The sequence below is a fragment of the Sinocyclocheilus rhinocerous genome, unplaced genomic scaffold (genome assembly GCF_001515625.1).
Source record: "Sinocyclocheilus rhinocerous isolate Xijiao unplaced genomic scaffold, SAMN03320098_v1.1 scaffold534, whole genome shotgun sequence".
Lineage (NCBI taxonomy): Eukaryota > Metazoa > Chordata > Actinopteri > Cypriniformes > Cyprinidae > Sinocyclocheilus > Sinocyclocheilus rhinocerous.
The window spans coordinates 466,246-484,295 of record NW_015646352.1 but is presented as its reverse complement, the minus strand read 5'-3'; the positions used below and the strand labels follow the sequence as shown (position 1 = coordinate 484,295).

General features: G+C 36.4%; 2 protein-coding genes across 5 annotated transcripts in view; one reads left to right on the top strand and one right to left on the bottom strand.

Annotated features, from left to right (window-relative positions):
• The window catches only part of LOC107707465 (engulfment and cell motility protein 3-like), a 21,320-nt gene extending 10,670 nt beyond the window's left edge, over positions 1 to 10,650 (top strand). Inside the window, exons 15-21 of one of the 2 annotated variants that reach the window (XM_016511474.1) lie at positions 161 to 297; positions 3,940 to 4,103; positions 5,264 to 5,376; positions 5,461 to 5,565; positions 5,659 to 5,738; positions 6,082 to 6,162; positions 9,547 to 10,650. In XM_016511474.1, the coding sequence (XP_016366960.1) occupies positions 161 to 297; positions 3,940 to 4,103; positions 5,264 to 5,376; positions 5,461 to 5,565; positions 5,659 to 5,738; positions 6,082 to 6,162; positions 9,547 to 9,759 (893 nt within the window). In that variant the 3' untranslated portion in view covers positions 9,760 to 10,650. Of the gene's footprint in view, positions 1 to 160; positions 298 to 3,939; positions 4,104 to 5,263; positions 5,377 to 5,460; positions 5,566 to 5,658; positions 5,739 to 6,081; positions 6,163 to 6,318; positions 7,423 to 9,546 lie in introns of those variants that run through there. The other variant, XM_016511473.1, reaches the window with a different exon arrangement.
• LOC107707466 (F-box/LRR-repeat protein 13-like) lies at positions 8,802 to 18,050 on the bottom strand. Of its 3 annotated transcripts, XM_016511476.1 has the most exons (9): positions 17,667 to 18,050; positions 16,917 to 17,018; positions 16,501 to 16,815; positions 14,487 to 15,158; positions 13,067 to 13,285; positions 12,764 to 12,976; positions 12,590 to 12,640; positions 9,195 to 9,361; positions 8,802 to 9,114 (listed from the first exon to the last, which is right to left on the bottom strand). In XM_016511476.1, the coding sequence occupies exons 1-9, from the start codon at positions 17,691 to 17,693 to the stop codon at positions 8,946 to 8,948; spliced, it is 1,935 nt and encodes a 644-aa protein (XP_016366962.1). In that variant the 5' UTR covers positions 17,694 to 18,050; the 3' UTR covers positions 8,802 to 8,945. The 3 variants fall into 3 exon arrangements, with proteins under 3 accessions (XP_016366962.1, XP_016366961.1, XP_016366963.1); XM_016511475.1 differs by lacking the exons at positions 8,802 to 9,114; positions 9,195 to 9,361 and adding an exon at positions 12,030 to 12,342 and having other exon boundaries at positions 12,423 to 12,640; XM_016511477.1 differs by lacking the exons at positions 8,802 to 9,114; positions 9,195 to 9,361 and adding an exon at positions 12,030 to 12,342 and having other exon boundaries at positions 12,423 to 12,640; positions 12,764 to 12,922.

Here is an 18,050-nt window from a genome sequence, read left to right as displayed (position 1 = left end):
AGAAATCATTGTGTGTATGTATATATATATATATATATATATATTTATATATATATATTATATACACACACACAATATGCTTAAATACATGGACGAATATTTCTATTTTCTCGTGTCGATATGTTTTTATATACTCATTTCACTCGTGTCTTTTCCTCAGCCTCTGAGACCGGCTCGGACTATCATCCCATCTTCTTTGCTCAGGACCGACTGCTGGAGGAGCTTTTCTGCATCTGCATTCAGCTCCTCAACAAGACGTGGAAGGAGATGAGAGCCACGCAGGAAGACTTTGATAAGGTAGATCATCACCTTCGCCATCTCTGATAGGGACTTTTTCACATCCTCTTTCCTTTCATTGTGTTGATCAGCATTTACCAACTCTAACCAGTGTTACTGCTAACTAAACTTATTATAATCATTTTTGTTAAAGGGGTCATATGATGCGATTTCAAGTTTTCCTTTCTCTTTGGAGTGTTACAAGCTGATTGTGCATAGATAATATCCCTGAAGTTGCAAAGACTAAAGTCTCAAAACCAAAGAGATATTCTTTATCAAAGTTAAGACTCTGCCAGTTCGGCCAATTACAATGCACTGGGTCAGCTGGCCAATCAGAGCAGACTGCACTTGTCTGAAGGAGGGACTTTGTAGAAAACGAAGCGTTTGAGAGAGGCGGGGCATAGAGGACCTACAATAATGTACAGTATTTGAAAAATAATGTGTTTTTTGAACATTAAAGCATGTCAACATATTCTGTTACACCAAATACACAAAATAATGATTTTTAAAAAAGCATCATATGACCCCTTTAATTGAAATTAAGATGAAATCAAATAAAATACAAATATTAGACACAAAATTTTAACTTAAAAAACTTACACTTTTTTATTTTACTTAGTTTCCAAGGCAACATTTCTAATTTTCATACAAGTTGAATTACTAAAGTTAAATTAAATGACTAAAATTTGACAAATAAATTAAAGCTAAATACAAATATTTAAAAATAAAGATGAATAAAAATTACAAAAGTACAAAACAAAATTACTGCTGGAAATTCAGCTTTGCAATCACAGAAATAAAATGAAATGCTGACCACAAACTTTTGATGATTATTTTATTTTACAGCCATTAAATTTTAAATAATTATTTTACCAAATTTATCAGAAAAATTGACTGAATTTGTAATGTAATATTATTATTATTAAAGGCAGCTGTGTTGGATGATTTGTTAGATTATCATGACTGAAGTAAAGCTTTACAAAGGAGCAAATTCTTGAACATCTTGAACATTAATTCTAAAACAAATTACATTATGGACATAAAATGAGCTGTGAATGCTGTTTCATGTTGGCTTTAAAGATTAAAAATAAGTCATGAGAAACCCAGTGTATTTTTCAAGTTTTATTGCCTATTATTTTGAAATTAAAGTGTATTTCTCATTTCTTGAAAGCTTTAATTAGCAATTGAATCACACAACAGACGTATCTGAGAAGTGACCAGCTGCAGCAGTGATTTATAGTTTTTAGAACAAATGGATATTGATTGGTTCATCTGGATGTGTCTGAGAAATGTCAAGCTAGTGGAATGACAAGCATGCTGCTCCTCGACCAAAGAGACAGACAACTTCTTCAAGTGCTTTTGTGCATATCAACATTCCCCAAGTTGTTCCGTCTCCTTTTCTGATGTTAAAGAAAGCGTCCTTCCTGCAGCCCAAACTATTCAGCAGTGGAACAAAACAGACCTCCGTTTAATAAACGCTTTCAGGCCGTAAACCCCGTGACCTTTGTGACCTTTGTGATGGAGCGAGCGTCCAGCTGACCGGCCTGTCTTTTGTTTTCGCTGATTATCCCCCCCACCACACCAACCTCATGGGCAGGGAGGGACTTTATAAAGAGGTATTAGAAGAACTAAAGGAATCCCGCTCCCTAGCAGAAATACACATCAGCAGTAAACCACATCCCAAAAATAGCTTGGCATTTTGAAGTGTCAAAATAGCATTTTTAGTGTATAACCTGCCCTTTTTGTCTTTGTTCTGGAAGGTTTTTTGGAAACATGAATGTGTTAAGAAACATGTGGCTGGTATTTAACGATTCAACGGTTTTCTTTACATCAAACATGAGAAAAGTAGTCAAAGTTTTGCCTTGGAAGGGAAATTACTCGGTCACACTGTGTGTTTTTTCTAATAACTTACTTCACTGCTTTTCTCCCCTCTTTCTTTGAACCCTGACTGTGCTGTTTCTCTTTAACGACTGTTAATAGTTGCTGGCATATTGCTGTTGCCAGCTGCTTTGCTGAGGCCTGAGTGATGTGAAGTGTGCATATGTGTGTGCGTGTTTGTGTGTGTGAGTTTATTGTTGGGCATCTAGAGGGAGGGGACCATACACTCTCTCTAACACATACACATGTACACACCCAAACACCAACACACACACACACACACACAGTCAGTGTCGCTGTGGTTGTGAGGGGACCGCAGCTGCTGCTTTCACTATGGCTGAGGTAGGATGAAAGTTTTGTCTTTATGTTATAGGATATGTGACAGAATAAATATTTTTGTTTTATTTTAATAAGCAAGATATGGAGGAAGATGTAGAGGATGTCATGTGGCTATCAGTATTTTGATGTTTATATATGTTTGAGTAGTATTGTGTCATTTATATAATTGAACTCTCCTTTGCATGATGTTGATAAACATGTTATGCATATTTGAAATTAAGTGGTTAATAGTGATGGGAAAACTTTTAAAAAAGTATTTTAAAAAATAGTTTAAAAGCTTTTTCTGGCATTGTGCAAACAACAAAAATGGCATAACAATTGACATTTGTTAAAGAATAAAGTTCTTAATAAAATGTTTAGAAATCATGCAAATTGTATTTTGTGGAATTGCTTAAATGTTAACATGCACAAAAATGCTGAAATTAAATAAACACTTATTACGTAATATTAACTTAAAATTCACCAAAAATGTGCGAGTGACAAAGAAGTTACAATCATATGTTAACTGACCAAGTGTCCAGTGTTTTTTGACGATTCATTCATCTAAAAATCACTGATTACTTAACCTGACCGATATATATCTGTCTGTCGCATATACGCTACTGTTCAAAAGTTCAGGGTCCGTCTTTTTTATTTAAATTAATGTTTTTATTCAGCAAGGGACTATTAAATTGATCAAAAGTGACCATAACGATTTCTATCTCAAATAAATTATTTTAAACTTTCTATTAATCAAAGAAGCTTGTAAAAAAATTTATCACGGTTTCCACAAAAATATAAAGCAGCACATCTGTTTTCAACATTGATAATAATAAGAATTGTTTCTTGAGCACCAGATCAGCATATTAGAATGATTTCTGAAGGAAAATTCAGCTTTGCCATCACAGGAATAAAATTAAACACAGACCACAAACTTTTCACAATGCCATTTTACAGCAGTTAATTAAGACTTAATTCTTTTTTTTTCTATTTTCAAAAATGTTGGGACTTGAATTACACTTAAATGTTTTTTATAATGTGGTTTTATGTAATATGGTTTTGTATCTCTCAGGACCATAACACGTAAAAGATAACATTTACTTCAAAGTCTGAAGTGAGCAGTGTCTCTGCCGGCAAGCATTTACTCTCTTCCAGTTCTGTCTGTGTCACAACTGGACGCTCACTGCAAGAGAGACCCATCATTTCATTGTCCGTTTCTCCTCCCCCGCTGTTTTATTCGGGTTTCCCCATCTCCCCTTTTCAGTTCGCCTCCATTTCTCTTGACTTGAACCCCAGAGACATGTTGTTGAGGGGTGAGCGAGGTCAAGCGGTCTGTGTGTGAGTAGTCATCAGGGTTTATTGGAGGAGACGGACACGCTGTGGGACTTTTTAAGACAATCACACACATTGCAAATATAATACCAGATTTTTTTAATAATCAGATTTGATCTTGTGCTTTCTCTAAAGGTGATGCAGGTCATCCGGGAGCAGATCACCAGGACTCTGTCCAGCAAACCCACGTCTCTGGAGCTCTTCAAGAATAAGGTGAATGCACTGAACTACAGCGAGATTCTCAAACTGAGACAGACGGAAAGACTCCACCAAGAGGAGACGCTTGCTCCACCTGTGCTGTAAGTACTGATGGAGAAAACAATGTTTTTTAAATCTTTGAATCAAATGAGCCAATTGCTTCAAAATGATTCACTGTTTTGAAGTTCTCAAAATTAGTGTTAATAGTACTGTAATATTGTTGCTAGTTTGAACTTGTTCATTCGTCTTGGCTAAAAGCTATTTAGTTGCTAGTGACTATTTTCTTCTCAGAAGCTTTGTTTATTGAGCTAATAAAATATTTCAACTCAAATCTATATTTTGTATCACACTTCCTTGTCAGTAAAAGGTCTACAAATTTATAAAACTCATTTAAAGGGGTGCTATTATGCTTTTTCACTTTTTCAACTTTAGTTAGTCTGTAATGTTGCTGTTTGAGCATAGAAAAGATCTGCATAGCTGCACTAGAGTGTTATCACTATGTTGGAGACACGCTAGCTTTCCAAAGGCAGACGAATTTAGAGTGGTTACAATCATCCGGGTTTGTATAATATGTATTTCTCTGTAAACTGATGTTTATGTACCCTCTTCTTTATTTAATTTTATTTTTTTCCTTTTCTTTTTCCGTGTTCCTTCTTGTTGAGGCATGTGAAATTTTTTTGTTATATAGTGAGATATGGCACTGTGCATGCTACGTGTTGATAATAAAGCATTATATAAAAAAAAATAAAAAAAACAAATCCCAGCCGGGTCCGTCACTTTTTTGGGTCCCCTTGAAACATTTCCGTTGTGGTCCGTGCTATTTGCAGCGCGTTTCTTCATTTGCATGTGTTGTGAGGATTTGCAGCGCGTGTGTTGTCAAACTGATGAAGATGTTTTCTTAATTTGCTGGTGTTTTTTCAATTTGCATGTGTTTTCTTAAGTTGCAGCGCGTTGAGCTCTCTCGGCCACCGTACTTTAAGATTGAATTGAAGATGCAGAGATCATCGCCTCCTAGTGGCAAACCATTGAAATATCCAACCGTTTAGAAATAGTTATGAAGGCTTTTTTTTTTAACTTAAGTCATGTTTGTTTTTTTGCTGTTTGATCACTGGTCTGAAACAAATGATTCGAAGAAAGGTTTCAAAGCTATACAAGGCATTGTTTCAAAAGCACCCATCACTAACTTTACAGAGTATGTGACTGGCACGATGGCTCTGATATCGCTCCATCACATGCATTTTCTTGCTGTCTTTGCATCCAGCGAGCTGAAGGAACGTCTGAAGCCGGAGCTTCTGGAGCTCATCCGACAGCAGAGACTGAACCGCCTGAGTCACGGAACGCTCTTCCGGAAGATCAGCAGCCGACGGAGACAAGGTGAGACGGCAAAATCCTCTCAGACACCAGGAAAATATTATCATGATCTTCTGTCTGGAGTACTTTTCATTTGTGTTTTTTCAGACAAGCTGTGGTATTGTCGACTCTCTCCTAATCACAAAGTCCTGCACTATGGAGATGTGGAAGAGGAGACGGAAACACCCTCCATTGAGGCTCTTCAGGAAAAGAGTCAGTCTGACTGCTAATAGAATGAGCACCGTTTTTGAGTAGGTGACCCTTGACCTTAGTCAAACAAATGATGTCATTTTGATTTCCCCTCAGTTCCTGTCGCAGACATCAAAAATGTGGTAACTGGGAAAGACTGTCCTCACATGAAGGAGAACAAGGGAAAACAGAACAAGGTATGATGCTAATGTTCTTTTAATGATTTCTGTTCATACGATTCAAAATCAAAATTTACTAGAGATTCACCAATATTATAATTCTTGGTGATAATATATTTATGTGGTGTTTTTTTATATATATTTTATTAATATAGATTACAATTGCATTCATTAAAATTGAAAATGAGCAATATCAAAATATTACTATAAATTACCATAATGTGTTGACTTAAAAAAAAAAAGTGATGTGCAAGGAATAAATATTAATTAAAGGAAAAAAGTATTCAAATTTGGCAGGTTTATTTAATTAGATAACAAAACTGAACTGTAATTGTGTCCTGGGTTGTGGTTGGTTTGGCAGGAGGTGTTGGACTTGGCTTTCAGCATCACATATGACGTTGAAGAGTATAGCTTGAATTTCATCGCCTCTTCCAGAACAGATGTGAGTTGAATGTATTTTTCCACTACTGAACTGCTGGGAGCCGTCTGTTATTGTACTGTTAACTCAGTTCAAGTGGCTGGGAAAAAAACAAGTATTATCTATTATTAGTCCTTGTTCCAGTAGCTCCAATTTCATCTTTCGGTTCTTGTCTTCCAGTTCTGTCTGTGGACAGATGGGCTCAATGTGCTTCTGGGTAAAGAGATGAGCAGCGAGAGCATGCGCAGCGAACTAGAGATTCTCCTCTCTATGGAAATCAAGCTCCGCCTCCTGGACCTGGAAAACGTCCCGATCCCAGACACGGCACCACCAATCCCCAAAGCACCCAGCAACTTCAACTTCTGCTATGACTTCAGCCAAGCCGAACAATAACACAAGACCCATAAGCGTGTGGTCTGCAGCAGCTACTGCATTGCTAAGACAGGAAACAACTGGGAATGGCCACTCAGTGGCAGCAGAAATGCAAGTTTTCAGAATGGGAGACATTTGATTGATTCATTGAAACTCATATAATAGACCTGTCTGAAATTCTCAGGTCTGAATGCACACTTTTTGTGGTACTTTTCCCCTTTTTACTTATTTAGCTTCTACCAAAATTGTACTAAAAGGCATTAAATGGCGTCAAGCAGCTTATTTGGGAGGGAATACAAGATTCAGATATATGTTATAAACATTTGTGCTTAATGTTGGCATCCCTATTGATTCCCTTCATCCCTTCAGTGTTTTTGAGACTCAAAATGGTACTCATCTGGTCCGATGTTATACAGTTTAACATTTAAAACAATCGCTGATTAATAGTTGGAATGGAAAGACCATTTATGTGCCTGGAACATTTCATGTTTCTGTTTCAGTATATAACTCATACTGATGCATGGATGGCATTATTGCATTGGCAGTCTGTTGCATTATTAGGTGCATTTAAAAGGCCTGTGCTGGATTACATAGGTGATCAACAAATTTGGTACTGAAGAGGAATTAAGCTCCATATGGAACATGGTTTGGAGATCTAATGTTTTATGTGTTATTAGAGGACTAGTTTGGCCAAGTGGTTTGGAGACACTCTTTGAATATATTGGTGTGATTTGATACTTTCAGCTTTGTCACAATCACATTTTCAATTTACACTTGATATACATTATTTCACTTTTTTTTGGTCCAACTTGTCTGTTTTGATATAGCCAGTTTCCCTTCAGTTCAAAATACAACTAGCCGTGTGGGATTTTACATCAGTATTTTGTATGGGAGATAATCATGTTTCTGTTTGAAAAAGATTGTGGCATTTTATCCAGAATCTGATTTCATCCACTGACTGTTTTGGCTGTAGATCTAAAGTGGTTTTATCGCCACATAACAAGCACTTCATATAGTATGTTGATTTATAATGCATACAATGTATCAAGATCAAAAAGATAATCATTAAAATATTCTGTGGTGCCATTGTAAAATGCATTAATGGAGCTGACAACTTTAATGTGTAAAAAAAATGCAGGATTTGCTGTAAACACTTGTGTAATCCACAGATTTTGTGTTCTTTTGTGGTTTTCACAAATCTAATGACAACATTGATCTAGCAAAAAAACAATCCATGTACTGTATTTGCTGTTTTGTATATAGCTTCCTTTGTTAAACTGACAGTAACGCTGTCACTATAACAGCGTCTGCTAAAATGTTTTATTATAAATCGTGAATTCAAGTCAATTAGAATATATACAGTATATATATATACTGTACATAGGATAATTCCAAGTTTGAAACATGACTTTTAATACTTTTAATTACAGGTTGCGTTTAGCAATAAATTATATTATAAAACTAGACCTTTGAGCTTATTACTCATCGTCATGCAACCTGAAAGTTCATCCTTATCTGGCGCTGACAAAACACAGAAGTTGTAAAGTGTGGCCTCATAAAGACTGCACATTCAAATCACAGTGGGATAAAATAATTCAATGAAAAGACAAAAAAAAAAATTATTATAAAATATTTATTGTCGTATACTGCCTGGAAGTAGCGTTTTATATCTACTAATCAATAGCAGATCATGTTTACAGTACTACTGGAGTCATTTGAAATGTTTGGGTCCTCAGATTCATTCAAAAGCAGTGATTCACAATTATTAATCGCACAAATACAGTCCTATGCAAAAACAATACAGCATTTAGTAATTGATTACTCTTTCATACCGGAGTTAAAAGTGCTTTAAATATATTTTCATATGATTAGTTTTCACTGTATGGAGTGCAACAGTCGGGTTCCAGAAGTAAAAGCTCTATTCATATTCTCCATAAGGAAATATATTTTGAACCATGACTTGTAAAGTTTACATTATTTCAACTTGTCTTTAAAACAATCATTTAATAGAAGAATTTGTGGTAAAAAACTACATTACCCATGATGCTGTGCAGAAAATTCCACCAATCAAAGAGAGTAACGGTATGCAAATAACACCAAAAGAGCTCTGCAGGGAACCATATTTTTCAATAAATTTAAAATATATTCTTTCTATAGATATAATAAACAACCTTAAATGAATAGTATAATATTTCTCCACTGTTTTTAATTAGATTGTCATTCGCAATTCTTCATGGGATTGTAGTTCTTTCCTCCAATGCCGCCGTTAAGTCTTGTACCTTTGTCTTTTTGACTGCTTTTCAAATACTTTTTTGCTTTGGATGGTTTTGTTCATGGCTTATAACACTTAAAGACTTTTTTGAAATTAATGGAATTACTTCTGGAAGCAACGCTGCTGAAAAAGAGGATGGGCACTAATATACTCTATTACAGATTCATAGTACCACAGTAAAATCTGCGCCATTGGCAAAGCGACACTGGACTTTCTCGAGGAAAGGCAGCTGGAACTGGAGGAGGTCCACCTGGTGCACTGTTATGTCTTTGCACATGGACACATCGAGGGTCCGGAGTCGGTCACAGTGCAGTGCAATTATGGAAAGAGTTCTGCAGGAACACATTAAGCGTGTTAAGCAGAGCTCATTTGTTCAAGTACAAAACATGGATGACTGTATGTCGTCACTTACTCATTAGTAACCGTGTCACAGCAGGCCAGGAACAGATGCTGCAGTCTGTGGAGGAGCGGAAGGGCCCGTGCCATGCCCTGGTCACTGATCTGGGGACAGTGGCTGAGCGCCAGGCTGGTGAGGCTGCGGCAGTGATAGGCTACGGACACCAAGCTGTCGTCACTGATCTCAGTTGGACTTGGCTTTCAGCATCACATATGATGTTGAAGAGTATAGCTTGAACTTCATCGCCTCTTCCAGAACAGATGTGAGATTAATCTATTTTTCCACTCCTGAACTTCTGGGAGCCTTCTGTTAATGTACTGTTAACTCAGTTCAAGCGGTACTAATTTAACTGACTGTTGTCTTCCAGTTCTGTCTATGGACTGACGGCCTCAATGTGCTCCTGGGTAAAGAGATGAGCAGCGAGAGCATGCGCAGCGAACTAGAGATTCTCCTCTCTATGGAAATCAAGCTCCGCCTCCTGGACCTGGAAAACGTCCCGATCCCAGACACGGCACCACCAATCCCCAAAGCACCCAGCAACTTCAACTTCTGCTATGACTTCAGCCAAGCCGAACAATAACACAAGACCCATAAGCGTGTGGTCTGCAGCAGCTACTGCATTGCTAAGACAGGAAACAACTGGGAATGGCCACTCAGTGGCAGCAGAAATGCAAGTTTTCAGAATGGGAGACATTTGATTGATTCATTGAAACTCATATAATAGACCTGTCTGAAATTCTCAGGTCTGAATGCACACTTTTTGTGGTACTTTTCCCCTTTTTACTTATTTAGCTTCTACCAAAATTGTACTAAAAGGCATTAAATGGCGTCAAGCAGCTTATTTGGGAGGGAATACAAGATTCAGATATATGTTATAAACATTTGTGCTTAATGTTGGCATCCCTATTGATTCCCTTCATCCCTTCAGTGTTTTTGAGACTCAAAATGGTACTCATCTGGTCCGATGTTATACAGTTTAACATTTAAAACAATCGCTGATTAATAGTTGGAATGGAAAGACCATTTATGTGCCTGGAACATTTCATGTTTCTGTTTCAGTATATAACTCATACTGATGCATGGATGGCATTATTGCATTGGCAGTCTGTTGCATTATTAGGTGCATTTAAAAGGCCTGTGCTGGATTACATAGGTGATCAACAAATTTGGTACTGAAGAGGAATTAAGCTCCATATGGAACATGGTTTGGAGATCTAATGTTTTATGTGTTATTAGAGGACTAGTTTGGCCAAGTGGTTTGGAGACACTCTTTGAATATATTGGTGTGATTTGATACTTTCAGCTTTGTCACAATCACATTTTCAATTTACACTTGATATACATTATTTCACTTTTTTTTGGTCCAACTTGTCTGTTTTGATATAGCCAGTTTCCCTTCAGTTCAAAATACAACTAGCCGTGTGGGATTTTACATCAGTATTTTGTATGGGAGATAATCATGTTTCTGTTTGAAAAAGATTGTGGCATTTTATCCAGAATCTGATTTCATCCACTGACTGTTTTGGCTGTAGATCTAAAGTGGTTTTATCGCCACATAACAAGCACTTCATATAGTATGTTGATTTATAATGCATACAATGTATCAAGATCAAAAAGATAATCATTAAAATATTCTGTGGTGCCATTGTAAAATGCATTAATGGAGCTGACAACTTTAATGTGTAAAAAAAATGCAGGATTTGCTGTAAACACTTGTGTAATCCACAGATTTTGTGTTCTTTTGTGGTTTTCACAAATCTAATGACAACATTGATCTAGCAAAAAAACAATCCATGTACTGTATTTGCTGTTTTGTATATAGCTTCCTTTGTTAAACTGACAGTAACGCTGTCACTATAACAGCGTCTGCTAAAATGTTTTATTATAAATCGTGAATTCAAGTCAATTAGAATATATACAGTATATATATATACTGTACATAGGATAATTCCAAGTTTGAAACATGACTTTTAATACTTTTAATTACAGGTTGCGTTTAGCAATAAATTATATTATAAAACTAGACCTTTGAGCTTATTACTCATCGTCATGCAACCTGAAAGTTCATCCTTATCTGGCGCTGACAAAACACAGAAGTTGTAAAGTGTGGCCTCATAAAGACTGCACATTCAAATCACAGTGGGATAAAATAATTCAATGAAAAGACAAAAAAAAAAATTATAATAAAATATTTATTGTCGTATACTGCCTGGAAGTAGCGTTTTATATCTACTAATCAATAGCAGATCATGTTTACAGTACTACTGGAGTCATTTGAAATGTTTGGGTCCTCAGATTCATTCAAAAGCAGTGATTCACAATTATTAATCGCACAAATACAGTCCTATGCAAAAACAATACAGCATTTAGTAATTGATTACTCTTTCATACCGGAGTTAAAAGTGCTTTAAATATATTTTCATATGATTAGTTTTCACTGTATGGAGTGCAACAGTCGGGTTCCAGAAGTAAAAGCTCTATTCATATTCTCCATAAGGAAATATATTTTGAACCATGACTTGTAAAGTTTACATTATTTCAACTTGTCTTTAAAACAATCATTTAATAGAAGAATTTGTGGTAAAAAACTACATTACCCATGATGCTGTGCAGAAAATTCCACCAATCAAAGAGAGTAACGGTATGCAAATAACACCAAAAGAGCTCTGCAGGGAACCATATTTTTCAATAAATTTAAAATATATTCTTTCTATAGATATAATAAACAACCTTAAATGAATAGTATAATATTTCTCCACTGTTTTTAATTAGATTGTCATTCGCAATTCTTCATGGGATTGTAGTTCTTTCCTCCAATGCCGCCGTTAAGTCTTGTACCTTTGTCTTTTTGACTGCTTTTCAAATACTTTTTTGCTTTGGATGGTTTTGTTCATGGCTTATAACACTTAAAGACTTTTTTGAAATTAATGGAATTACTTCTGGAAGCAACGCTGCTGAAAAAGAGGATGGGCACTAATATACTCTATTACAGATTCATAGTACCACAGTAAAATCTGCGCCATTGGCAAAGCGACACTGGACTTTCTCGAGGAAAGGCAGCTGGAACTGGAGGAGGTCCACCTGGTGCACTGTTATGTCTTTGCACATGGACACATCGAGGGTCCGGAGTCGGTCACAGTGCAGTGCAATTATGGAAAGAGTTCTGCAGGAACACATTAAGCGTGTTAAGCAGAGCTCATTTGTTCAAGTACAAAACATGGATGACTGTATGTCGTCACTTACTCATTAGTAACCGTGTCACAGCAGGCCAGGAACAGATGCTGCAGTCTGTGGAGGAGCGGAAGGGCCCGTGCCATGCCCTGGTCACTGATCTGGGGACAGTGGCTGAGCGCCAGGCTGGTGAGGCTGCGGCAGTGATAGGCTACGGACACCAAGCTGTCGTCACTGATCTCAGGCAGCATAGAAAGCGAGAGACGCTGCAGGTCTGGGAAACGGAGTACCTGAGGCAGCCAGGAACATTTTGAATATTACTTGGCACTGACTACAAAAGGAAGCTGTATGTGTGACATCATATCCTGTTACCAATATTTGAAAGTACATGCTTTAATCATTGAAGTATCGACCTGTGTGATACTGGTGTCAGTTAACCTGGAGCAGGCCGACAGGTCCAGTTCCTGAAGACCCCTGAGGGCCAAAAGTGACGCTCCCTCCTGATCCCTAAAGGCCCCGAGGTCCTCTTCAGTCACGAGACGTGGCTTCTCCTGGAAAGGCAGGATGGGAGGCTGGAAAAAGCCCATGTTCCCAAAGGTCCTAGTAAAGCTTGGGCCTTTATCCTCCTTCACATTTGGGGCATTTATGAGCAAACTGTGCGCAATAACTATGAAATGTTACATTAGTCTAAAAAACAAACAAACAGGCAATCCCACCTCTTTGTCTCTTGGATCACAATCTTTGGTGGGTTCCACCATCCCCAGCAGCCCCCAATCAGAGATCTCTTTGCACCAGCTGAGCCGCAGCACCACCAGCGCAGGCAGGTACGTTGCGATGGCGTGAACGCTCAGGTCAGTGAGGCAGACGCAGGACGTGAGGTCCAGCTCTCTCAGGTTACGGCTGAGCAGCTGCGTCAGGGAGAACATGACTGCATCCTGTTTGAGAACACAGGGTGTTAGCAAGAAGGCAGGCAATACAAAAAAAGCTTGCAAGAAATTATTCAAATTCAATTATGCAAACCAAGAATTATATATTTTTATTACCTTAAATAAGCTACTAATTACTATTACATTTTGATAGTATTTTATTAAACAAAAATTATAGTTATAATATAAATATAATAATAAGTTACAAAAGTATTATAATATTTAAATCTTTTATGTTATATTTTTATACATAAATGAAAAATATGAGTATGATATAAAAAAAATTCATATAAAAAGTATGAGTGAATTTAGGCATCACAACATAATTTACAGAATAAAAAATGGATATCCATTCAGAGACATTTTTTATCGAGACAAAATATAAAAACAAAAACTATATGATATATTCGTATTACTCTACATTCTGGAAAGTACATAATTATTTCTAAATGTTTATACTATTTTCTTAATAAAAAAAATTATAATTAAATAAAATACATCATTATATTATACATAATTTATATATAATTATACTACAGATTATATTAAAAAAATATTATACATAAAAATAAAGCACTAAATAATAAAACCAATTGCTTTAATTGTCAATTTAGGCATCACAACATTATAATTATACAGATTAAAATGGACATTAATTTTGACGTTTTTATGAATACAAAATATCAAAACAAAAATTGTGATATATTCATATCACCCTAAATGTTACACAATATAATAATCTATTTTTTACATGTATACTATTTTGTTAATTACAAATTATATTATAATTATAATATTATCATGTATATACAATTTTATTATACATTTTAAGAAAATTTTATAAATATTTTTGTTAATAAATACATGAAAATAAAACACTAAAAACTAAATTAAATCGTTTTTGTTAATTTAGGCATCATATTATAATTTACAGTATGAAAAATGGATATTAATTTTTGAGATTTGTTGAAGATTACATTTTACAGTTATTAAATTATTAATGTTTTTAAACATGATCTTTAAGTGAGAGTGAGAGTTAGTTGATGGCAAAGGTGATCTAAATGTAAAAGTAAGGGATATGAGCAAGAACATTTAAATCTCTAATATTAACAGGTATGATCATTTAAAAAAAATCACTAATACTGGATGATAATTGATATGATACAAATGTTCTTTTATGTATAAGTGCCATTCAGCACTTTTGCCTCACCCTGATGTAAGCGCAGTTTCTTAGGCTCAGGGTCTCCAGCTGCACACTGGGCTGTGGAGAGGACAATCCCTTCACCAGGTCTGCACCACTGACATGCAGGCACTCAGACAGATCCAGACTCCTCAAGCATGGCAGCGTCATCAGCTCGGCCAGGCCTTTATCCGTAATCTTCCAGTCCTGTGAGAGTGACAGCGACCGCAGCTCCTTCAGCTCAGTGGCCACAGCCAGCACCGTCCTACTGGTTAACTCCGTACACGCGCTGAGGTCCAGCCTCTTCAGACCGTTCTGGTGCTTGCAGAGGATTTCCATGGAGTAGTCTGTCAGCTCTTTACAGCCGCGTAGACTCAGATCCTCCAGACGCAGGCCGGGCACCTGAGCTATGGAGCGGAGGGACTCAGGAGTGATGCTGGTGCGACTCAGGTCCAGGCTGTGGAGAGTGGAGGCCTGCTTCTGCAAGAGACTCAGGAGGTTACGGAGGGAAACTAGAGCGGAAGAGCCAAACCCGACCGGGCAACCTCGGTATGGGTCGAACTCGAAAGCAATGTGACATCCAGCCAGGGACAGACTGCATAACCTGGGCGTGCAACTCGTCAGGCGGTTGAAAGAGAGGTCTGAGAGGTAGCGCAGATCAGACAGGTCCAGTTCCTCCAGGTTCCTCAAAGCGTTCTGGACCTATTATTGCACAAAGATTCGATGATATTAGATGACATTAGATGATATACACGTCAAGTCACCTTAATTTATATAGCGCTTTATACAACAGAGATTGTGTCAAAGCAGCTTTACAATGTTAAACAGGAAAAAACGTGTGCTGATAATGCAAGAGGACAATAGAAAACAGTCAGTTTGTCAGTTAAAGTCAGTTCATTGTTGATTCAGTGATGTCATCGTCCAGCTCAGTTCAGTTCTCTTCCAATAGTGTCTGTGCAGTCAAGTCAACAATGTTGCCAGAAACTGTGTCCCCAAATAAGCAAGCCAAAGGCGACAGTGGCAAGAAACCAAAACTCCATCGATGACAGAAATGGAGAAACCAGGCTCAGTCGGGGGCCCAGTTCTCCTCTGGCCAGACGAAACCAGCATGATGATAGATAATATACACATACAACATATATATAAAAAATAAAAATAAAAAATATATATATATGTGTATGTGTGTGTGTGTGTGTGTGTAAAATTTAGTTGAAAAGCCTATAATAGATTGTTTAATGGCAGATTTTATTTACAACTTGCCCCATGTATCGTAAAAAAAAAAAGAATCTACACCAAAAGAAACTCTACACTGAATCTATACTATAAAAAACATCATTAAATTCTAATATAACTTTTCCACGACATTCTAATTTATATTGAGATGCACCTGTATATATATATATATATATATACACACAATAATTCGATTTTAAGTTATAAATAAATCTAAATAAAAAATTATACAAATTTTTGTTAAGAAATAAATGAAAAATCAGGCACTAAAAAGTTAAAAAGTTATTGTTTTAAATGTCAATCTAGGCATTACAACATTATAATATTAATATAATATTATTTTATTATAATTATATTTAAATGACAAAAAATATTCATAAAAATATTAAATAAAATAGTATACATATTGTTTGTTAATGAATAAATGACAAATAAAACAGTAAAAAGTTATTAATTGTTTTACTTGTCAATTGCCACTTTTATAATTTTTGTATTTGTTTGTAAATCATAATAATGTGATGCCTTAATTTACAATTATAACTACTGATTATAGTTTTTAGTGTTTTATTCTCTGCATTTCTCCTCTTCTCTAGCTTGCTTCCTAATCTAGTTGTCTAATATACCTGCCACTGTGTATTATGAATAATGTTGGCTCTTTGAAGAATTGCTTTGTTCCTCATTTGTAAGTCACTTTGGATAAAAATGTCTGCTAAATGTATAAATGTAAATGCAATCTAGGTATCACAACTTTATCATTTACAGTATAAAAAAATGGACATTATATTTTGAGATCAATTTTTAAAGGTGTAACCTGTCGACGGTGCTCCTCTCTAGATAGAAAAGCTCCAGACATAAAGAGGCTGTCCAGCCCCTGAAGGTCCAGCTTGCGGAGGCCGGTCAGATGTGGTAGGAGGCCCAGCAAGGAGGCCTCTGTGATGCTGCTGCCAGGTAGAGCCAACCTGTCCAAGCGAGGGCCGAGGTGAAGCCCCACCTCCAAAAGTACTCGTCTTGACAGGCTGGATCCATCAAGATGGCTGATGACTAGGCCACAGCGAGGGCGCCTTGCAAGTGCACAGATGAAGTCCAGTGAAGATGTGGAAACAGGGAACTTGAAGGTGACATTTTTCTGCGGTAAAGCACCGAAATGGCAATTTAAACAATTATGGAAGTGGGCTAAACACAAAAACAATGTAATAATGTTTTAGATCATAGAAAAATGAGAAAAACCTGAAACTGGTGGTCTTGGCATGCATCGTACCAACTCTTACAGACGAGTGACGCCTCCTTTCGATCCGTTACATGAAGGAAACTCAATATATAGGAAATTATCTGGAACAGAAGGGAGAAAACTCACAGGTTGCAGTCTCTCTGGTAAATATTAAGACAAGTGACAACTATATAATGAAGGTAAAAAATGTATAGCCTGAATGCACTGTAAGTCGCTTTGGATAAAAGCTTCTGCTAAATGCATAAATTATTAAATTATTAAAAGGTTGGGGCAAGTTATCACTTTCATGTTATAAATTCGATTTTTAAGATATATTTGATTTATATTTACAAATTTTGACAATTTTTTTATACTTCTTGAATAAATATTTTTATGAATACATGTGTTTCTTAATAAATATCATAAGAATATATTTATTATAATTTTTTTAATATTAATATATTTAGGCCAAAACACACACATATACAAATAATCGTTTTATTGTAGTTTAAAATCCTATAATAGGCTGTTTAAAGGCAGGTTTCATTGTGACAACTTGCCCCATATACAGAAAATGGCTTTCAAGAAAGAACCTATACTGAGAAATATTAACTGGGGTAAAACGTGTGACAATGTCATTCTTCATATCCATTCAGTGCTATTTATATGGAACAGTGTCAAAAACATGCTGGCCATGCTGTCCTACGATTAAACCACAATGTTATGGAAACATATAGTCGTTAATAGGGACTCGTGTTAGCTTGACTCACCTCAGTAGGTAGATATGGACTCTCCATGACTATGAGCTCACCTCAGTCATCTGGTCTTATTTATTATAATTGAAATTAATTTAATATCAATATTAAATCGTTGACACAGATTAAAGTTGTTTATCATTAAATCGCTTCAGAGGCTGGCAGGTCGCGGACTGTCAACACGCTCAACATTCGTGAGCACGGGACCATCTGATAACACCCTCCTGTTGTTCCTCCTTACACAGTATTAAGCGACGCGCCAAACCCCAACATTATCCACACCAAATTCCGCCACTTCACAATACACTCAGAAATGTGAGTTAATCAAAAAGCGAGCAAGAAAACATTTAAAAAAGAAAATAATAATGAACGGACACAGGAAGAGCGGTGGACATCACG